Source organism: Girardinichthys multiradiatus, chromosome 24, assembly GCF_021462225.1.
Source record: "Girardinichthys multiradiatus isolate DD_20200921_A chromosome 24, DD_fGirMul_XY1, whole genome shotgun sequence".
NCBI lineage: Eukaryota > Metazoa > Chordata > Actinopteri > Cyprinodontiformes > Goodeidae > Girardinichthys > Girardinichthys multiradiatus.
In genome coordinates this window covers 21,274,704-21,298,496 of record NC_061816.1, presented here as the reverse complement: position 1 = coordinate 21,298,496, position 23,793 = coordinate 21,274,704, and the positions used below count along the sequence as shown (strand labels likewise).

At 39.9% G+C, this 23,793-nt stretch overlaps 1 protein-coding gene across 1 annotated transcript in view; it reads left to right on the top strand.

The window, feature by feature from the left end:
- The window catches only part of LOC124861969 (receptor tyrosine-protein kinase erbB-4-like), a 393,671-nt gene that overhangs the window by 362,091 nt on the left and 7,787 nt on the right, over positions 1 to 23,793 (top strand). Inside the window, exons 21-25 of the mRNA XM_047355966.1 lie at positions 10,103 to 10,258; positions 16,384 to 16,459; positions 16,621 to 16,767; positions 21,517 to 21,614; positions 22,704 to 22,874. Of these exons, the coding sequence (XP_047211922.1) occupies positions 10,103 to 10,258; positions 16,384 to 16,459; positions 16,621 to 16,767; positions 21,517 to 21,614; positions 22,704 to 22,874 (648 nt within the window). The remainder of the gene's footprint in view (positions 1 to 10,102; positions 10,259 to 16,383; positions 16,460 to 16,620; positions 16,768 to 21,516; positions 21,615 to 22,703; positions 22,875 to 23,793) is intronic.

Sequence of the window (23,793 nt, the reverse complement as noted above, 5' to 3'; positions counted from 1 at the left end):
CTGTGATGGTTCGCATCTCTGAAAAACATCTTTACTGATCCCGAAGATTTTGTTGGACTAACAAGATGAAAGTAGATTTTTTTAGACGATTTGCATCACAGTACATCTGGCATAAAACTAACATCACTTTTCAGAAAAAGAGACCTGTAGATAAACATGGTGGTGGTGGCATGATGGTCTGGTGACTGGACCTGGACACCTTGCTGTTGTTGATAGAACCATGAATTCCACTCTTTGGTGAAATGTCCAGCCAGCAGGTCAATCCATCTGTAAAGGAGCCAACACTTTCCAAAGCACTGTAGCAAAGGCAAAAAGGTCTCTTAGATTGGAAAGCTAGCTGACCCCTGTGTTAGGCCCTCTCTGAGGGTAACAGCCAAAATATAACCCAGAATGTCACAGTTATGAATCCCAAAAGATAAATGTCTCTTTTCAATTCAGATATAGCCTGTAGGCAGGTTGAATCAGGAGAAAACCCATGGTTTCTAACTGTGTGTTCTAACTGTGTAACTAATTATCAGCTATTAATAAAAATTAGAACCACTCAGTATCGCAGGAGGCAGTAGACAAATTACAGACTTTATTGTGCTGGTAGGACATGTTCTACAGATTTAAGTCAGGTTTAGGTGTTCTCATTGTTGTAATTTTTCCAGCTGTCTCCACCTGTCAAACCGCAAGATTATCATTACTGTAAGCCATCTCAAACATCACAAATCTACAGGGAGTGCTGCTAATTGATGCTCAGATGACATTCTCACCCTCGCTTTAATTAAAGCTACTTAATTAATCCCTACCAAGAGTGTTTTGTTTTATATAATTAGGCTTTTACCTTAAAAGAGCAGAATTTTATAGCACTAATCAAAACGTTGTGCTGGTTCCTCTAATTCCTGTGGAGCAGCAGAAATTATTGACATTTGCTCATGTAAATTTGCCAGCAGTGGTCTTTCATTGCCTGCACTGTGACATTTTGGAAGAAGCCGAGATCATGGAATTTTTTTTCTCTTTTTTTTTGAAGGAGAGGCGTAATTAAGAACGGAGACAGGGAGATGTCAAACACTGATAAGTCCCAACATTGTTTTAAAAATCCACCTCCCACCCGGGGAAATATCTCCCTTGAAATCGACATGAACACATATAAATCTGTGGAGCTGAGGCTGATAGATAGGTGGAGGTTTTCCCTGCTCCGTGGAGCCGGATCAGCTTAGTGCGGAGTAAATGGGCCTTCACCCCACATGCTGCGCCTTCGTTATACCTGTCACATCATGTCACATCCGCCTGCTTCCTTCATTAACTACCCAAACCACTAGCCGTAGAGGTCCGGAGCTTATTTTGTCTTCAGGAGATAATTCAAATGTTGCTCTGCTTTAGCACATTATCTCAAAGTGTAAACAGATTAGTCTCAACTTTCAGGACAATAATTCAGAGTAAAATTTGAATTTGTTAAGCTCTGGTGTGATTGAGGAGACCAGCTTCCTTTTTTCCTCACACACATACAGAAGACAAAAACCACCCCGATGCTTTGGAGGCTGCCAGCATGGTGGGAATGCCTTCCTTTCTATCTCTAGCGGAGCACACAGCGCATGACGGACGACCACTTGCACCACCTGAGCCGAGCCCATTGTGCACTCTCCTTATCACACCGGTCCCAGTTTTCACCGTTCACACTGTCCCATATTGCTCACATTGTTGCTGCCTCTTCAGCTGTTCTGAGGGGCTGCTTGGCTTTTTGGTGCTGGTTTTGAGGAGAGCCACTTATCATTCCCTCTTGAAACAGACACACTTTACCTTTTGGTTTTTTTGAAACTGAGCCTTAAGTCTTTCTTCTTCTTTTCCCCCCTAATACAAAGTTTTTGCAATCTGTGTTGGCAGCCAACTGTCAAATCATTAAAGTAACATAATTTATCCACAGATTGTTACTTAAAGGCATTTTTTCTTTTACCTTTAATATAGTGCTATAGGTATTTACATACAACTAAATATATAAGCCTTGACATGTTAATGAAAAATATAAATATATAAATAAAACCATAAAGAGGACTAAAGCCTCTAAATATGAGTTGCACATTTTAACCCTGCGCCACCGCCGCACCTGTTATATTATATTTTAAAACCTCAGTTTAAACTCAATTCCAGAAAGTCCAGAATCTGGTCTGAATCCGTTTCAAAAGGTAAGTCAAGCTAGCATGAGTCCACAACATATTCTTAGTCAGCTCAGTCAAAGCTCAGATGTGTGGGAAAGAACTGGGCACAGCGCAGTATGCAGCTGTAGCACTAGTCATTCATAATTATGCATCAAACCAAAGCACTTAATTTATGAAACAATTGCAGTAGTCGAGAGGAAAAGAGTGTTGACGTTTAATTCGTGGTTGTGGTGGTGCTCTTATGGGTCTTGTATTATGTTCACCAATAAATCATAGTCTCTCGTTACCACTCAATTGTGTAGCAATGCTGAGGGTCTTCTCTTCTTACCCGCCTGAGAGAAAGTAGCGAGCAGGTCGCTCACTGGCCCTGACCTCGTCCTTTGAAAGACTTTCAGATTCTGTAAACATTTAAGTATTCTGTGGAGATAGAAAAGGTGATTTTTAAAACCAGGTTGTTTTCCACCTTTTCAGTCTGCACAGGTGTGAGACGGTAGGTAATCACAACTCAAACAAAACGGCATAAAACTGTATATTAATTATCCTTCTTCTTTACTAAAGTGTGTTGGCATGAAGATATAACTGTGTAATGTCAAATGTAAAAAATCTCATATTCATAAATGGAATTAAAAAGGTGCCCTTTTGGTCAAAACGAGAGCGGTGATAAAACACAGAATTCATTTGAAATCTAATTAAAGCTGACCAAACTTTATAATGAGCTGTTGTTGTTTTATGGAACTAATTGCATTTTTGTTGTCATTCGGTTGACAGAAGCAGCTCTGATGCAACATAATGGCCAAATTGGCCTAATTATTTCTATTTTTTAGAAACAAAAAAGCAACACTGTTTAAACTGACATCAGTATAAAGTTTGTTCACAGTTAGTTTAAGCGGCAGCCAAAACCATCCGTCGTCAAACCTTTGCTAACAGATGTTATTCAATTTGAGAATGAGCTTTTGATCTTTGATTGGGTTCAGTCAACTTGTAAAGCTGCTCCAATTCTTACATGCTGTAAAAATAATGTCTAAATAAATCACCGTAAAATCACGAATGTTTCCTTTCTTTTATGGCAAAAAACAAGAAAATTTGTTAAGGGGTTAAATATTTGTCTTTAATAGCTAGAATTAAATTTACAAATAGCATGAATCATGTGGTTTTGGTAACTCTGAAGTCTATACTATTGATATCAATGAATACGATAAACATAAATTTTTTAAGTTTTCTTTATTTGATAAAACTCCACCATTCAGACCCCATCCGTCATAATATGCATATTTTCCTAAATGGAAATATCTTCTTCACGCACATAGTGTTGCTGTTACTGATGAGGAAAAAAACTGAGATCTGGGTCCCAGTCATATTTTTTAGGGGATATTAAATAATTAATGTCAACGACATGTGAAAGTAAAAATAAAGGATATTTCTATTATCAACATTTACTTTTCCTTCCCACAGAAAGGACTCCTGGATCAGTGCTTCTTTGTTCTCTTTGTGTCTCTGCTCTGTTCTCTCAAACCCCCAGTCGGTCGTGGCAGATGGCCGCTCACACTGAGCCTGGTTCTGCTGGAGGTTTCTTCCTGTTAAAAGGGAGTTTTTCCTCTCCGCTGTCGCTACATGTATGCTCAGTATGAGGGATTGCTGCAAAGTCAATTCCAGTGACTGTCCACTGTCTCTACATGCTCATCCGGGAGGAGGGAATGCTGCAAGTCACTGACTGGATGCAATCTGCTGGGTTTCCTTAGATAGAAAAACTTTTTATCCAATTTGAATAAAAAGCTAACTCCAACTGCACTGTTCAATTGTTAGGATTAATTGGAATGTATGTACCTGACTGTTGTGAAGTGCCTTGAGACAACATGTGTTGTGAATTGGCGCTATATAAATAAAACTGAATTGAATTGATTTATTCTATTCTAAAATCAGAAAAGAATAGAGAGCAGCGAAAGTAAACTTTCTACAGAGTCAATAGCTTCAGACCTCACGACTACAGATTACCACAAGAACAGGGTGAAGAGCTTCATAGAATGGGTTTCCATGATCAGAGTCAGAGTCCTAATCTCAACCCAATGAAACACTATGGGAATGAGTTAGAGCGGATTCTTTGAGCCAGGCCGCCTTGCCCAACATCAGTGTCTGACCTCACAAATATGCTTCTGGAAGAATGGTCAACACTTCCTGGTTGGAGTTAAGCTATTATATTTGCAAAAGGTGGTCAGGCATCATATTAAACCCTATGGATTAAAAAATGGGTTGTCACACAAGTTGATGTGTGTGTACAGGCAAGTGATCCTATACCTTTGGGAATAAAGGGTATTTTAGGAAACATGAATGTGGGCCTTTTTGGGGTTATTGAACAAGGCCCCTCAATCACGTTTGTTAAAACTACTTAAAAATGTGGATTAAACTAGAAGATCTTAAAATGAAGGCTTAGTGGTCTTAAAATAACTGAGTTAACTAATGCAAGAATGGAAAAGATATTTAGCAATATATTAGCACTTTCTTCACTACATCATACTTTGTATCACTTTTGGGGTATTGAGAAATTGCCAGAAAAAGTAAGCTCATGGTAAATTGCTTTATAGATTCAGACATATTCCATTTATCAAGATTTTCTTTAGATTCCTGACTGAATTTTGACGGTGAAAAGTTTGCCTGGACTGTAAATCGGTGAAAAACTTATGCCAGTTTGGTATCTCAGCAGGACATTCACTGACTGACAATACTGTCTCCGATTGTCAGCAAAATATCTGGAAAAAGAAAAAAATTTCTGAGCTACTACAGCACCACTTCCTGCTGTGAGAGCCTGAAAACATCAATTCTGTTATTTGGGGACATTTGTTTTGGTTGGTCATTAACCTTGCTGCTGTTCTGCAGAACGTGGCTCTCAAAAATGTCAGTGTGCCGGGAGGTCTTTCATACAAGGTTCGAGTGTATGTGTGCTGGAAATGTTGACCCTGGTCTGAATTGTGTTCAAGCCTTTTTTTCTTGTTCTGTCATAGGGTGAACAAAAACAGAAAATTTGTTGTACAGTAGGCAAAAGTAAACTTCCACACTAAGAACCAACATAGATTTATTTAAATCTAAATTATTACAACGCTTTATTCCCTTTGATGTCAAACGGAAATGAAAGAATTTGCCATACATCATCTTCTCTCTGAATCCTATTCCCTAAAGTTTAACTGTAACTCATTGATTTTCAGTGTCAACCGTAAACGGTAGTGGCTAAAATATTCCACCTGACATTTGACATTTTAGATCAGTAAAGGTGTCTAAATAGTTACTCCACCCCCCTGCTCTGATGTTATCAGCTCAGCCCCAATGTTTTCTATAGGTTGTAGGTCTGGGATTGTCCTCTCTGACCACTTCTCTTTTCACTGACTGTGCACTTCTACACTTGGCCCAATTGTGTTATTTCCTTCAAATAGATTTAGCTTTTAATGCTTACAGCAGGGTTTCTTACTGTACTGATGCTGGAATGCTGTTGTTCAGTTGTAAATCAATTTGAATGTAACTCTACACAGTTACCAATATACATCTTATTTAAATTACAGTACAGAGATTACGGATTATCTGTACAATTTACAATAGGGATAAGAAGTTTACATACACCCATAATCAGCATGATACCCTTTTAATTTGGAGCTTTTTATTCTTTATTTTAACTGGGGTTTTTTTTAATTGCTTGCACTTATATAGCACTTTATCAAGTCCCAGGACTTCAAAGCTCTTTGCACTACAATCAGTCATACACCCAATCAGACACTGGTAGTGGTAAGCTACATGGTAGCTACAGCTGCCCTGGCGCAGACTGACAGAAGCAAGGCTGCCATACAATCAGCACCTGGGCCCTATGACCACCATCAGCAGGCAAGGCGGGTAAAGTGTCTTGCCCAAGGACACAACAACTGAGACGGAAGAAGCGGGGTTCGAACCAGCAACCCAGGACAAACCCCTACCACAAAAATGTAACTGCAGTGATACAAAAAAAAAAAAGATTTTAAGTGTTTTGTAGCCATCATCAAGCTTGTGGTGTAGTTCTGATATTTGACCACTCTTCTCAGTACTGGCCTTATAAAATATCCTGGCACATACCCAGCTGAGGACAGAGTTTTGGGAAGGCCATTCCAGAAACATAATGTTGGATGTTTGGGATCCTTGTCCTGTTTGAACACCAATTGTGTACAAGTTTCACCCACCAAGCCGTTGATTTCAGGTGACGGAGAATGTGGTTGTAGTCCTTTTTTTATTATTCCGTTCACTTTGTGCAATACACCTGTAAATTGACTGACTCACAGCATGTTGCTTCAACCACCATGCTTGATAGTTAATGCAATGTTATTAAGTTTGAAAGTCTCAACTTGATTCCTCTAGTTCCTGCTGGAACCTAATATTGTAATACTGTGATTGTTTAATCAATGTGACCTAAATTGTCACCCTCAGATGAAGGCACAATCCAGGACCCACCAGGGCCAAGCATGCCATTAATTGGAAATCCCGGAATATCAGTGTCATCACTATGGAATGAGAAGATGCCGACCAAGAAAGAAGCCCCTGCCCCAAAACCCAGTCCTTTAGACTCAACTGAAATTTGAAACTGCCCAGATGAACAAGCCAAATGTCTTTTGGAGATCAGTTTTCTGGTCATTGGAGGCACAAATTGAGCTGTTTGGCCACAATCACAAGAGGCATGTTTGGAGGAGGGAACTTGAAGCTTTTAAACTGAGAACAATGTACCAATTGTCATGTATGGTAGCAGGAGAATAAGAGGAGAAACAAACTACCCTCTAAATCCTAAAACTTAAAATCAATGGCTGAAACAAAGATTGAGCTATTCAGTCAGAACCACAAGAAGTATATATAGAGGAGTCGACGTGAGGCTGCTTACACCATTGACAGCTAATGCAAACAGCCTCCAAATATACTTTTTGTCACAGTATGATGGTGGGAGCATCATGCTGTGGAGCTGTTTTGCTGCCATTTCTCAAATGAAACAGGAGAACATTCTCTAAATTATTTGACTTTATCTTAGACCAACAGCTAGATGGCTGAAACTTGAAAGAAAATGGTGTTGCAACATGGCAATGATCCCAAAAACAAATTTAAAATGGTTTCGAAGCAGCCAGCCAAGAATAATGTAAAGCACCTTGATTAACCTGCCCAAAGTCTTTAAATCGGTCTTTGTGTCTAGGAAACAATTTAAATTGACTAATGGTTGGTAGGTTTTTTTAAGATTGTGTTGCAGTCATGCCCTTTGTTCACAGACTTTTAGGTAGGAAATGGGCAGAGGAAAAAGGGGGGAAGACATGCTGCAAAAGTCCTGAGGCTGGGAATCAAGCCTCGGATGGCTGCATCAAGCACTACTTGTCGCCACATATGAGAAGCCCACTCTACCATTATCAGTAGGACTTTGTTTAGCAGCCTTCGCATATGCTAAATGGACTTGATGGTCTCATGAAAGTAAAATGCATTTGTTTCCATGTAAGTGATCTTATATTCAGCTGAAGGTCCTGCTATGCAAGAGTGAGAAAGTACTGTCAGAGATGTTTCTCTAAGATGACTTGCCCCAGGATCTGTTGCTCCCTGAGCAAACGAAACAGCAGAGACAGGCAGACACAAAGGCAAGGCTGAGCCAAATCAAGTGTATTAAGCTGGATGTTAAACAAGTGGACGCCACTTTGCTGGTGGATCAATGAAAACACCTTGGTGAGAAGCGAGGCAGTCATTGTTCGCAGCAGACAATGAAAAATTTACACCAAGGCCCACGCCTCCACCGGCGCGAGAGAATAATCGTCCGTTTGAAACAGTTGGGGTGGGGGGAACGGGTGTACTGTAAACATGTGTTGATCCACTCGAGCCATGCCGACTCACACCGCGGTTGCCTCCCCTCTCCACCTCTCCCTTCCTCTCAGATGAATGTGAGGATAAATCGATAGTGCCAACGTCTGACTCGCCGCTAGCTGAGCCCTCATTCATCATCCTCCGGCCTTGCTGGGAGTGACACACACATATACACACAAATGCACACAGTGAAAGGGACATCCAAGAGACCACCAGCACTGAAGAGCAAGACATTTTCCCAGGACATATGTGCAATATATCTATCTGTCAGTCTGTTTGCATGGTTCTCTCTTTTATCCACCAAGTTGGATCACTTCCTCTTCGCTGTTGGGCTGAATTCCCCAATATAGGACACAATGTGCTGTGACAAGGCTGCAAGCAACACCCCCGCTTTGCTGGAAGTATGTTTAAAATAGATTGCTTCTGGGGGGTTCGGGCAGGTGATCAATAACAATGCTGATTACAATAAGCCCAAAGACGAGCGTGCCACGCAATATTTATCTCCGATGTCGATGTTGAGAGAAATTAGGAATCAATGGGCCACACAGCCCATTAATACACTTCGACTTAAAGTGACGGGGCAATGAGGTGAGGCCCTCGCACCGACTAGTGGGGAATATACAATAGCTCAAGGAGCCAATTAATTTTCAGCCACCCAGGGAGGTAAACACCGGCATCCCAGTGGAGGAAGTGGGGGCAAGCCGCTGCTTCAGGTCGAGGCGGTACCGCTGATTGCTATGCTTTAACACTGCTTAAGTGTCACACTCCCAAGAGTGTACAGATCAATAAAGATCGGGAGAAGATTGGAGAATTTGTGATTACAAGAGCATGTAATTATAAGAAGTCCAATTTTAAAAATAAAATGACAGGATTTCTCCAAATCTTATTTTTTTGTGGGTAAATGTGCACTATTCAACCAAAATAAAGGTGCCAGTTTCACCAGTAGATTGAGTTTTGAATTGCTGTGATTGGAATGACTGAAATACGGTTCCATTGAAAAATTTGCACCCATCCTGTCGTGAATTCCATGTGAATTGTCATGTCTGTTAATGAATTATTTTAACTATTCCATGATCGTAGAAAAGTTTTAAGTGCTATCCAAGCTCAAATATATATGCATACTAATATTTGCTTGTGTTCCTTAGTCATCAATAACCTATTGGCATCATTCCAACTAAAGGTCTGACCTCAATTCCTGGGAGGATTATTAGTTAATTTAAACTGGTTGGTTTCCAGCCAGAGTCTTGACTTCAATTCCAGAAGCCTGATGTAATCATTCCAAATCCAGTTTTCATGTGCTCTTGGAAACATTATCCTGCTGGATCATATACCGGTGGCCAGGTTTCAACCATGTGGCTGATAATTAGAGGGAATTTGAATAATTTGTGGAAATTCCTTTGTCTAGAAGCAAAAAAGACCTTCAGCACGATGCTGCCACCACCATGCCTGACAGTTGGTACAGCGTTTTTAGTCTTATACTGGCTCGTCCAAAAGCATTTTGCGTCATTGTGGCCAAATAGCTTAATCTTACAATAAAAGTCCTTTCCATAACATTTACCTTATTCATGTGGAGTTAGTTCTTTTCCTTTAATATTCAGTTCACTTTGTGTAGCGGAACAGTCCCGCAGCATGATGCTGCTCTCATTGTTCACAGTGGGTACAATAGTCTCAGGTTTAAAAGCCTCAATCTGGAGCAGCTGCAAATTTTCTGTTAAGGTTAAAGATTGAATTTTGAGGCTTGTTTCTTGGCTGGCCCACTCTGGCATTTTGTCTTCTGTTTGAACCACCTACCTTTTCCAGTATCTAAAGAAGATGTAAAGGTAGAGAGAATAAAAGGACTCTCAAAACTTCTGAGAAATTGGAAAACTTTTATTTTGAGGACTGCAGATTTGAGAATAAATTTTCTGACACTTCTTAACTGCTTAGAGTCAGGCACATGAGGTATTATAGCGATTATACATCAAATCTAAATGTCTGCATGGGCGTGCAGTTAATGCTGATGACAGTTATGACAATAATTTTGTGTTAGTGCTGACATTTAATGCTTCAATGGTCTCGGTCTTGAGATTTAAAAAGATAAATGGCTTCATAATAGGATTCCTCGTTTCTTTTCTCTCTCTCTCTCTTAGGGGATGATGTACCTGGAGGAAAGGCGGTTAGTCCACAGAGACCTGGCAGCTCGAAACGTGCTGGTTAAGTCTCCCAATCATATCAAGATCACCGACTTTGGCTTGGCCCGGCTTCTGGACGCTGACGAGAAGGAGTACAACGCGGACGGGGGCAAGGTTGGTGTAAGTGGAAGACTGTGAACATCCTGATATGTGTAAAGTACTCAAAACTGTTGACCTAGTAAGATGTAATGGTGAACAAAAGCGAAAGTTAAAATTACAAAAGGTTTAAGATGGTAAACAGAAAAGGGCTGCATAAAGGAAAGACCAGAGAAACATCTAAAACTTTGTCTCTTTGAGCTTCTTCCTTGTGGATCATCATGCAGTACATACACATTCAGATTCTTTGGATGGATGATGTCAGATAAAATTAGGCTTTTGAACAAAGCAGCTTTTGGCAACACTTTAAAGATCTAAGTAAGTACTACCTACTGCTCCCAAATCTAGCTGTACTTCTCAAGAGACAGTGAGTAAAACATTCCCTTATGAAGCGTGACATTTCTTCTAAAACCAATTCATCATCACTTGTCACCAGTTCAGCAATCAGCCAAAATTCCTGCCTTTACAGAGGGGATCAGGCTTGATGTTTAGGTAACAAAGTGCTCATGATTACCAGCAGTTGACTGCTGCCTTACGTTTTCAATGCTATAGGAGCACCAAGAGTGTACGTTGTCTCCACTGCTAATCACTTTTTGCCTTGGAGTTGGATTAACAGAGGTAAACCGAAAAAACTCCTGCTTTTACATCTGACCGGTACTTTGTATCTTAAGTCCTATGGATGACTTTCTACACTTGAGGTTGTCTTTTTCAGCAGGCCATTTTCACACCCAGAAACAAAAGTGAGCTATATGACAACAAGTCTTTGTCACCTTGGTGCCACCCTGTAACCACTCATTTTAAATGTCAATACACCAAATGACCCGGCAAGATTCACCTGCACTTAGATGTCTTTTCTCAGACAACTTTGCGAGCATGAAGCGGTGGTTTGCACTGAAAACCTCATGCAACAGTGCAGACATTACTTTTCATGTCTCTTAACAGGCAGTATTTATAACTAGCAATCAAATAGCTATTTTCTGCATGCTCAATGGCATGGAAATGGAAAATTGTTAACAGGAACAGCCAAGCCATGGAGCTGTGTTGCCTCTATCTTGACAGAAATTACTGGTAATAGTTAGCCACCTGAAAGGAATGAGTAAAATGAGTAAAATCCACCATTTTACAATGGATGAAGCTGTTTGGATGTGTTTAGATTATTGCTTTATAAATATTTGATTGTGTCGATATCTAACTTTTTGCGGAAATGTCACACCTAAGTAAGTAAGTTTTGAATTGAATATATTCTTGGCTCTCCCTTCTTAGACAACATTAAGGTCACCTTGAGTTTACCTCAAGGTGACCTCAATGTTGGGAACCTTGAGGTTCTGCCTCCAGGCAGAAAGCTATTGAGAGCTTTGTTATGGACTTCCTTCTTAACAGTGAAAACATAAGGTTTAAAAATAATGGGAAAATGTTTTTCATATTCTTAGCTCCTCCATGCCTGATGATGTCATGATGAGTTGTTACATTTGCTTGATCACACACCTTTACAGGGGTCCCCTTTATTTTTTCCTGTGTTCTCTATTGCTGAATCTGATGAAGGGTGTCAGAGAGAGAGAATGATGGGGTAACAGATGCAGAAACACAAACCCAGAAAGATAGTCCAATCCAAATGTCCACGTTTTAAAGTCAGTTTTTTGTCTTTATGCACCTGCCATGAAGACCCGCCTAAATGTATCCAGTTTGGTAACTTTGGTTTTGTTTGCAATCTGGTTCACAATTTCAAAGAGAGAAGTCACACCAATCCAACACCTCTGTCGATTAAAAACAACCAGTGCCTCCCTGGAGAAGTGGCCTCAGGGCCAGCTCGGACAGATGTTGTGGCAATATTTCCCCTTTCCAGTAAGCTGAGACATTGGACATTCAAAAACATAGGCCCAGGGACCCAGTCTTGTTTATTAAGAGGTGGCTTAACCCCTCGATACCATTGAATTTAGGTGTTCCAATCACTTCCTTAGCCACAGCTGTATAGGATTCAGCACCTAGGCATGGAGACTGCTGCTACCAAAATTTTTTGAAAGAATGAGTCGCTCTCTGGAGATCAGTGGATTCCAGTGTGGAACCAGAACAGGATTTCAGCTGTGCAGTAAGTGTTGTTGTCAATGTTTCTACCTTATAAGCATTCCAGTGACTTGGTAAGAGATTACAACAAATGTAAGCAGTTGGAAATCACAGCCACTCAGAGGTAGGCCAGTTTAAATCACAGAGCAAGGTTAGTGGATGTTGAGGCGCACAGTGCGGAGAGATCTTCAGCTTTCTGCAGAGTCAATAGCTACAGACCTCCAAACGGCATGTACAGAACAGTCAGTAGAGAACTTCCTTGGGATGGATTTTCCATGGCCGAGCAGCATACCATGATTTTTTATTTTGGACAATTTCATGCAGCCAACTTTATAATGAAACATTTTAAGGATGGCTCCTTACTGACTGCACAACAGTACACAAAGCAATGGTCATACAGACATGGATAGGTAAGAACTTGACAGGCCTAATCGAAATAGAATAGTTTTGGGATGATTTAGTGTAGAGCGAAGCCAGGTCCTCTCATCTTACATTAATGTCTGACCTAACGAATGCACTTCTTGAACAAAAGTCAAAAACACCCATAGGCACATTCCTAAAGCTTGGAGAAAGTCATTCTAGAAGAGTTTCTGTCTGGGTGAGAAATGGGATGTCACTCAGGTTCATATGTGTGTGAAGGCAGACAAGTATACTTTTGGCAAAGCAATGTATGTTTTTGTTACCCCATTGAATGGGATGATTACTATTGGTGATCATTTGATTTTTAATTAAAGTGTCAGTTGTCCCTGAAAGTTTGCAGTTATGGCTCACAGATTAGGTCAAAGATTTACCCTTCAGATGGATCTTTTGATATATTTAAAAGAAAGCAATAAAACTAATTAGACTTTTAATACATACATATAATTAAGTGGCATATCTTTTGTTACCTTTATTTATTTACTGTTTGTGAGGCTTATCCATTCTTTCTGTCAAGGGGAAAAAAATGACATTAGCAAAAATGTAGGGCTTTTCCGATCTGAAAGCAACAGTTTTTTTGTAAGAAAAAGGTCTGGAAAACTTTGTTTTACTGATACAAATTAGAGGCACTTCATGCAAACAAACAACGCAGCTGCAATTCCAGGCAGTTTGTTTTGTTCGGGGACTACATCAATCAGAGGCCCCTTCACGTTCCCTGCTCGAGACGCGCTATGCAAATTGTTCTGATCAACTCCCTTTATTAAATTGGCTTGTTCATTGCCACATCTATTCAGCTGGAGGCCCGAAGGTAGCCGCTGCATCTCGAGTCGAGGCTGTTATCTCTACTGGAAGGTGGCGGGTGGAGGGGGGGTAAAAAAGCATTTTCATATCCCAGGCGAGTTGCAAGCAGCCATCTGAATGATTGACTCCATGTTGGTATTCACTGATGCTTTGATAAATGAGAGCTGTTGTCAGCACATCTACAAGTATTCCGTAAAAATAGACACACCGTGGGAGATAAATCAACAGGAGTTGAAAGTGGAGGTGCAGGAACACATTTCCGACTTGAAGCTTGAATCATTTTCCCTCTTCTTGTTCATTTCCCTAAAGAGAGCTCGTGCCGGTTGTTCAAACAAAGGAGGCGACCGAGTTTTGGATGACCGATGCCTACATGTGCCTACATGTTCTCATGCAACAAAATGGGATGTCATTGGCTTGCTAAAAACTCTTATTAGCCTCAATATTGGAATCATATTGCTATTAGGATATGTGCCCCTTTGTCATTGTCAGGAAATCCTTTGTCATCACAGTTTCTCAACAAGTCTGCTTCACACGTTTAGGTTATTGAGATGGAATGAGATATATGGTAAATTAATCTAATTTAGTACCTTTAAAAAGGGTCCTTTATAGCTGGTTCTCCAAGGGTTAGGCCCAATCAGACGTCCATGTCATCCCTTTACCCAGTCCTTATCTATTCATTTAAAATCACAAGATATACAGTGCTGTCAAAATGTACAGGTCCTTCTCAAAATATTAGCATATTGTGATAAAGTTCATTATTTTCCATGATGTCATGATGAAAATTTAACATTCATATATTTTAGATTCATTGCACACTAACTGAAATATTTCAGGTCTTTTATTGTCTTAATACGGATGATTTTGGCATACAGCTCATGAAAACCCAAAATTCCTATCTCACAAAATTAGCATATCATTAAAAGGGTCTCTAAACAAGCTATGAACCTAATCATCTGAATCAACGAGTTAACTCTAAACACCTGCAAAAGATTCCTGAGGCCTTTAAAACTCCCAGCCTGGTTCATCACTCAAAACCCCAATCATGGGTAAGACCGCCGACCTGACTGCTGTCCAGAAGGCCACTACTGACACCCTCAAGCAAGAGGGTAAGACAGAAAGAAATTTCTGAACGAATAGGCTGTTCCCAGAGTGCTGTATCAAGGCACCTCAGTGGGAAGTCTGTGGGAAGGAAAAAGTGTGGCAGAAAACGCTGCACAACGAGAAGAGGTGACCGGACCCTGAGGAAGATTGTGGAGAAGGGCCGATTCCAGACCTTGGGGGACCTGCGGAAGCAGTGGACTGAGTCTGGAGTAGAAACATCCAGAGCCACCGTGCACAGGCATGTGCAGGAAATGGGCTACAGGTGCCGCATTCCCAGGTCAAGCCACTTTTGAACCAGAAACAGCGGCAGAAGCGCCTGACCTGGGCTACAGAGAAGCAGCACTGGACTGTTGCTCAGTGGTCCAAAGTACTTTTTTCGGATGAAAGCAAATTCTGCATGTCATTCGGAAATCAAGGTGCCAGAGTCTGGAGGAAGACTGGGGAGAAGGAAATGCCAAAATGCCAGAAGTCCAGTGTCAAGTACCCACAGTCAGTGATCGTCTGGGGTGCCGTGTCAACTGCTGGTGTTGGTCCACTGTGTTTTATCAAGGGCAGGGTCAATGCAGCTAGCTATCAGGAGACCCAACACTCTGGATGTGCTAAAGGCCGCTATCGAAGCATCCTGGGCCTCCATAAGACCTCAGCAGTGCCACAGGCTGATTGCCTCCATGCCACGCCGCATTGAAGCAGTCATTTCTGCAAAAGGATTCCCGACCAAGTATTGAGTGCATAACTGTACATGATTATTTGAAAGTTGACGTTTTTTGTATTAAAAACACTTCTTTTATTGGTCGGATGAAATATGCTAATTTTGTGAGATAGGAATTTTTGGGTTTTCATGAGCTGTATGCCAAAATCATCCGTATTAAGACAATAAAATACCTGAAATATTTCAGTTAGTGTGCAATGAATCTAAAATATATGAATGTTAAATTTTCATCATGACATTATGGAAAATAATGAACTTTATCACAATACGCTAATATTTTGAGAAGGACCTGTATTTGTCCCCTTACAGATTTCCTGTTTTTGACCTCTTTGTTACAACTAAATGTTTCAGATCCTCAAACTTAGTTCACTTCAGACATAGAAAACCAGTGTAAATGCAAAATGCACATACTAAGTTTATGTTAAAAAGTTATCCCTCCTTGTTAAATCATAAATTACTTGATTCATCACATTTTTTGGAAAAGCTCACCTCAGTATCGGATCTACAGATCTGATTACTTCAAGTAGCCAGCCTTGCAAAAACTCTACAAAAGGGCATCATTAACTCATCCAGGAGGTCACTAAGGTCTCCAAGAACATCTAAGATTTTTCTTCAGATTTTTGTGTATGTGTCATCTAAAATGTTTGCTTCAGGAAAAGCTTGATGTTTATTTGGGTCTGTGTTATTTGTTAAAATGTTTTTTTTTTTTGTTAGAATGTCTTATAACACCTTGAAGAAATGCCATATAGTGCTATCTCTTTGCCCTACGCCAATGTCATAAAACCATTTGGGACACCCATTCTCTCACCATTAGTGCATGTAAACCAGGTAGGAGGAGATGTGAACTATATTTAGGGACTAGAGTTCATTAGATTAGTCTTACTACTAGTATTATTGAGCAAAAAAGACAACACCATAAAGCATAAAAGGCTGGTTGAACTCACAGTAGACTTTCTAATGTCTAACAGACAGGGTTTCTGTTGAACAACTTGCAAAGTTAGCCTCATTTCGGGTTCAAAAAGATATTTACATTGGTCTCCGTGTGTCTCCTCAGATGCCCATTAAATGGATGGCTTTGGAGTGCATCCACTACAGGAAGTTCACCCATCAGAGTGACGTGTGGAGCTACGGTGGGTGCTAAATGTATTTTTTTGAGATGCCAATGACCTGAAATCCTGTTTTCTTGATCTACCAACATACCTTATTTTCTATCTCACTTCCTCTCTCTTCCTCTCTTGCTGCCTTCCTATTTTTATTATTATTGTTTTTTTTTTGTCTTTTGATGTAAAAGGGGTGACCATCTGGGAGCTGATGACATTCGGTGGCAAACCATACGACGGTATACCCACACGAGAAATCCCAGACATCCTGGAGAAGGGGGAGCGCCTGCCACAGCCTCCCATATCCACCATCGATGTCTACATGGTCATGGTGAAATGTGAGCAAACACACATGCTTCAGCAAATAAGCATGATGAAATTTATGGTTTATGTGAAGCAAGGCAATGATTTTTGTTGGTTTTCATCTGTGATGAAAATAGTGTTAAATCACACACCCATTGGTTATTATGCTGCTGGTGTCAGCAGTGGGCCAGCTACGTAAAGCATAAAGCCCTTCTCTGATGTCAGCACCTTTAAAGATCACTAATTAAAACGTTACATCTGGAATAATGCGTGGAAAGTGCAGAAGCGTCTGGGATTAGACATACTGGATTCGTAGCTCGGAGTAGTAGCTACTTTGATGATGTTGCCAGGCAACTGGTTAGCCAGAGAGTTAAGTAAAATGCTGCAACTTGTGATGGGATGTATGGCTCTTTGAAGCAAATCGAATCTTCAGAATAAGTCGACTTCAAACGGTCGTTCAAATGATTCATTTTGAAAAATGTACACATTTAAAAAAACAATCAACTATTTTAGCCTAATATAGAGTAATTTGGGGAAACCTGACATGTGGGTGAAATTCACAAAAAAGTTGAATTATCTGTATTAAGCGAGATTAATGTTTTTATTTAAAAAGTGTAAAATAGAACCACACTATCTTCAAGCAAAAAAATTTTTCTTTAGGTATAAATTTTCACTAAATTATAAGTATAAACCAGTAATACCACCAGGGATTCTACCAGATGCCAAAGTAGATTTAACCTGTATGCACAAGAAAAAGGATAAGGGAGAAAAGAAAGTCCAGGAACATAAAATAAAACATTAAAATATATAAATTTATAAAATATAAAATGAACAAAAACATGAATGCAACACCTTTTCTATGTACACAAAAGGCATATTTCTCTCAAATCATTTTCACTAATCTCTCTAAATCTGTGTTAGTGAGCACTTCTACTTTGCCAAGATAATCTACCTACCTCACAGGTGTGGCATATCAAGATGATGAATAGACAGCATGATTATTACCCAGGTGTGCCTAAGGCTGGTGACAATAAAAGGCCACTATAAGATGTTCAGTTATATCACACAGCACAATGCCACAGATGTTGCATGCTTTGAAGGAGCGTGCAATTAGCGTGCTGACTAAAGGAATGTCCACCAGAGCTGTCACCAATTAAATGTTAATTTCTCTACCATGAGAGAGGTTACATCCAACTGGCCTCACAGCAGCAGACTGCGTGTAACCAAACCAGCATTTGTCTTTTTCTTTAGTGTATAAACAGCTTTGTAATTATGTTCAGATTTGCAACAATGCCTCATAAAATACAGCCAGAAACATAGGAATAGCAGTCATTATACCAGGATAGCACTAGCAAAACGAATCACAACTGGATTGTCAATATACATGGAGAAAATAATAGCATTATTATTAGCAGTACAGTGGATAGAGGGAAATAAGACGATTTAAAACAATCGGCAACTCCGTGATAACCACAAGCAAATAATTAAGATGGTATCATAAGAGTCAATGAGGGTGGGAGAAATGAGAACAGGAAGGAAAAACAGAGGAGAAAAGAAATTGTTAAAGAGAGTAAGATTTGGACGCTGGACTCAACAGTACACGATTTAGAATGCGTCAACATGATGCGGGAAATTGTCAACATTCTTGTGAGAGTAAAGCAATAGAGCATGCAATTTTAGTTTGTCAGATATATGAGAGAGAGAGAAGATGTATGATGAAAGAATTTAGAAAGATTATACAAACATTCAATGTAAAGAAATGTTTTACTGTATTCCCCAATCTTGACATTCAACACTGGAGAGGAACTGTTTTTTTTTTGGATACGAAGAAACAGTCAAACACAGCTACACTGAGTATGGAGTACTTTCTACTGGGGACAGGTATGTGGGGGTGCACTCTTGGGACTCAAATGGAAATTCTGGTAGGTGAGAAAGCTGCTAATGTAGTCAGTGGGACTGCAAGAGGTGCTGGGGGCTTTGATTAGGCCATGTGTTTCACACACAACTTTCCTGGTGGATGAAAATGGGCACACCCAATCTGGGCCCCAGCACCCGATGAAAAGGTTTTGTTGTTTTGGTTCCTTAAAGATTGAAGAAGTGGCATCAGACCGAAACTGACAGCGCACAACTGTGGTTTGAACCTCGGCGCACGGCAAAGTGTGGACAATTTTGGCTAGCGGAGTGGCTGTTTGCTGTGGTCCGTCTCCACAACAGGTCCACCAAGCTGAGGGATTTAAGACCTCATTTCCACAGCACATTTATACTATCGCCCACAGCAACCAAATGCCTCCAGGGAGTGCAGGACTGAGCCTCTTTGTCAATATATACCACCTCTCTACCCTAGAGAATGTCTCTCCTAGTCCACCGGTGGTCAGATGCTTCTGTCCTATAAAAGGTCTTATTGAGGACCCAAACACAGGAGATTTAACTTAAAATCCAACTGCTTGTGACAATAACTATTAATTAAAAAATCAGATAGATTTAATCGGTACCGCAGACCACATGCAGAAGTAGAAATGGATTCCTACATAGCATTACTCCAAAGTAGTGACTGTTGTAATCTTGTTATTTTATTTACATCATTTTATACCCTGCTGCAACTCTGCTAAAGATGATACAAATGAGTTGTAGTTTAATAAAACAGCTCAACTTTTAATATTCATCTGGGAATATATTATTGATGAATTGCAGCTTCATTTCAAGGCTAGAAGAGACGTTGTTTATAACGAAGATGCTGGGATCGAACTGTGTTGTCATGAAACTGTGATGAGATGCTGGTTTACAGTATGTGATTGACAGGCCGGCCTCACCAGAGACTCCAATCCCATTCTTTGTTGGTGCCATCCTCCATCTGGACCATCATGCTTTCTTCCTGCCCGACTTACCCCCAAATTTCTCTCCAGCTAATAGAACCCATCCAAAAGCCCCATCTATCTCTTCATCATCTGATTCTCCCCTGCATCTCCCTTTTCTGGCTATATTCAGAGCCCCGGTGCTTCTGTGCAGGGTTGACGAGTGATCCACCCTCCCATATTTCCAGGAACCAGTCCAGACACATATTTCCAGAACATGGTTCGAGCTGTGCCAGCTTTCTGCTTCTTGGCCAGATTCCCTCGCACCCGTCTGGTCATCACTCAACCTCATCTGAGCTCAACATGGCCTGAAACGCCCCTAAAACTGAATACAAATGTGTTTCCCACATTTCCTCTTGGTAGTTATCTGGGCTTTTGTCACACAGTCACTGTTTTTGAAAATTGAATGTACCTCTTAAGGCTGGCTAATACTGCCACTGTGAATTCAAACTTCATGGAACTCATTGGGATTGTCTTTGCAGAAAGAGTTAGAAATTTAACATACTGCACTGACGCAACTTAAAGTTAAAGCATCTAATGGTCTAGAATGAGTTTTGACTGCACTGAAGCAAAGTCTGAAAGCCCTTCAGCAAATTTCATTTTCTAATAACTTTTTCTTTTACTTACTTTGGAGGATTGACATTTTCCTTTTATTATTGCAAAAACCTTGACATTTCAGGTCAATAATGTTATAAACACTACAAAAAAACTTCAAATTTTTCATCCATAAAGCTATTCAGGCCTCTCAGCCCACATCTTGACAGATTTCTTCTTAAATGGGTTCCGTTAGCATTTCCAACCATGTTAATGCAGGAAAATGTATTTTGTTTTTCTTACATATAGCAAACTTTGAAGTTTAGCTTATTGTTGGTAGTATATATATTTTCTAACAGATTTGTATGTTTTTCAGTTGATTTGTCTGGGATTTATGTTTTGAAATATTTATCATGATCTGTATTTTTACATTTTTGAGCGCCACTTTTGCAATCCCTGTTGTAGAGTATGCAATAGAGCAGGTGGTTCCCAGAGTGGGGGTCGGGACCCCTCGGGGGGTTGCGAGACACCGAGGGGGCGGTCATGAGATGATTCCCAGAATCATTGTGGTGTGACCCCTAAGGTGTATGGAGAGCGAAAAGGGTCAAAATTTAATAAATTAATAAATAAATATATCATGAAATAAATAAATATGCCAGTCTCTGGTAATGTTATTTTGGGGGTCACAGGCTAAAATGTTGGGAACCCCTGCAGAAGATGTATAGCTGCTGAAATCAGCAGCTCTGCTTGTCTAGCCAGAGCCTAGTCATCGCCTCTTGTTTCACTTTCTCTTCAGGGATTGACTGTGTTTACTGCAGCTGTAGCCTGTGGGAGAGAAAAATACGGACCTTGGACCCAAAGATATAAAACAGCAGCCATACACTTTACTTCTCCTTTTTATCTGCCTCTTAAAATGCCCTTGAGCAACACACTTAGTTTCAAAATTGTACAGAACTTAAATAAAATGAGTGTCTATGTTGTTCACCCAGCATTCTTTGGATAGATGAAGGCTAAAGTCATAAAGGAGGAAATAAAAAAGAATCTTGTTGAGTTTTTCTTGCATACAGAAATTAATTTAGTTTATTTGAGAACAATTGGGTGCATCCTGTCAGAAACATTACACTACACTGCACTGATTCTTTTTAAATCTGAAATACTACATATTTCTGTCTATCTAATGTACAGAGGAGCAGCTATGAGAGTCTGAGCTTAAATGAATACGCTGTGAGAGCAAGAGAAGGTCAAGATGAGTCTTTTATGAGAAGATGGCAACAAATCTTTAGGGAAGGTTGAACTTAAAGTGAAAGAACCAGCAGATGACCTCCTCACTCATTATTTCATCTATTCTGCAGATGTGTATTTATATGCTCTGCTTTGTTTCCCTTATTTCTTATCCAGGCTGGATGATTGATGCGGACAGCAGGCCGAAGTTCAAGGAACTAGCTGCAGAGTTTTGCAGAATGGCTCGTGATCCACAGCGATATCTGGTCATCCAGGTGAGCTTACTACAAGGACGTAATTGTGACAAAAAAGTATTTTTGCCCTTATAGAATTCTTCTTTTATTTCTTTTTAGTCAGATCTTCAAACTACATGTATCATTAGACAGAGATAAGATCACCCTCCCTTGTTAAATTATGAATTAACAGTGATTAAACACATTTGTATTGGTTGAATTTCACTAGTATCCTGACCTGATACTGCCAGACCTATAGAATCTAGATTTCACTTAAACAGAGCCTACGAAGTAGGCTAAAAGATCTCAAAAAGCATTACATTACGCCTATTGCCAAGTCACTGACTATGTATCCTTTTGAAAAGGGTTACAAGGTCATTTCTGAGGCTTTGGGACTCTGGAGAACCACAATGAAGCCATCATGGAGACATGGAAGAGTGGTGAAAGTTCTCAGAAGTGCTCTTGATGATTCCCAAGACGATTGTATGGACAAAATCGAACTTTTTAGAAGGTGTTCTACCTGTTACACATGGCCTTAAGTTCAAGGCCACTTGGGTCATGCATCAGGACACTGATCCAAAGCACACCAGCGAGTCCACCTCTGAATGGCTCAGAAAAAAAAAAAAAAAATTTAAACGGTGGTTTTGGAGTGGTCTTGTCAAAGTTCAGACCTAATCAGATTAGGTGCTGTGGTATGGCCTGAAATCCAAATTTCATACTTGAAAACCCTTCAGTGTAGCTGAACCAAAAATATTCTGTAGAGAACAATTTGCCAGAATTCCTCCACAGTGATGTGAAAGACTCATTTGCTACTAATAGCAAACACTTAATGGCGGTTGTTTCTGGAACAACCAGTTATTAGGTTTTAGTTGCAATAGGTTTTTAAGGGCAAGTGTGTTCTTTCCCTTAATAACTGAATGTTTGTTTTGTTATTCAAGTTATCTTTTCTAATATTGGAATTTGTTTGATGATCTGAAACATTTAAGTGTGACATCAAAGCATTAACAGATGAGATCTATAAGGGGGGGGGGCGCAAATATTATTTTACAGCACCCTATCTGATTCGTCCAAGCATCAATAATCCCTGCCCTGATAAAATTAATAAAATTATGTTTTATGTTTGTCATTCAGGGAGACGATCGCATGAAGCTTCCCAGCCCCAATGACAGCAAGTTCTTCCAGAGCCTGCTGGATGAAGAGGACCTTGATGACCTTATGGATGCCGAGGAGTACCTGGTGCCTCGAGGTTTTAATGTGGCCCCTTCATCGGGCACAGTGAGGCCTCGGATTGACTCACACCGAGTAAGAAAACAGCTCATGTTGAAAAAAAGATCTCGTGTTGTTTAAAGTAACGAGATAAAACATCAAACTAAATGTTTCCACAGTGAAACATGAAATCAGCCCCAGTGAACGGATGAGAGGATCTGTTGTAAGGCAAACTATTTCATAACCCAACAATGTAACATATAACAGCATAATTCTGTTCACTGAAATATTATAATGCTTGGAATCAAAGAACAATAATAATAAGCTCTAACGTAAGTTAACAGATAACATGTAACAGTAGATAACTGTAATTAATCAGCATAAAACATATGATATTACAGCTTCAACTGATAGCTTCAATACAAGCAACGGAAACTGCTTTACACGTAAATTTAGTTACTTTGTACATAAAACTTTAAGTTACCCCAGAGTAAGGCAATAAAATGAAACGTAGTTTATATAAAAAGCCTTAACCGGGTGCTCGGTAGCTCAGTTGGTAGAGCAAACGGACCATGTACAGAGGCTATAGTTGTCCCGGGTTCGATTTGCTGCATGTCTTCCTCTTCTCTCTCCACCCTCTTTCCTGTCAAACTACAGTTCAATAAAGGCCACTAGTGCCAAAAAAATTTATAAATAAAAAAGAAAGAAAGAAAACAGACCCTCAAGCATTCTAAGACTTTTAATGTACAAAAATATAAACAAGCTGTTAAATTATTTAAATCTAACTTCAAGTGTGAAGAAATCCCACAGATTCCACCATGTTATTATTTATTGGTTAAATATGAACATAAGATGTAAAGATGATTGAAATACCATGTACATGTGGTAAAGCCACATAATTTAAAAAAGGTACTGTGTTTTTAATATTGCCATGACTTGAGATTGTTGAGGACCCAAACTGCAACTATACCGAGGCATACGCATGATGAAGATATATATTTTAATGATCAAACTG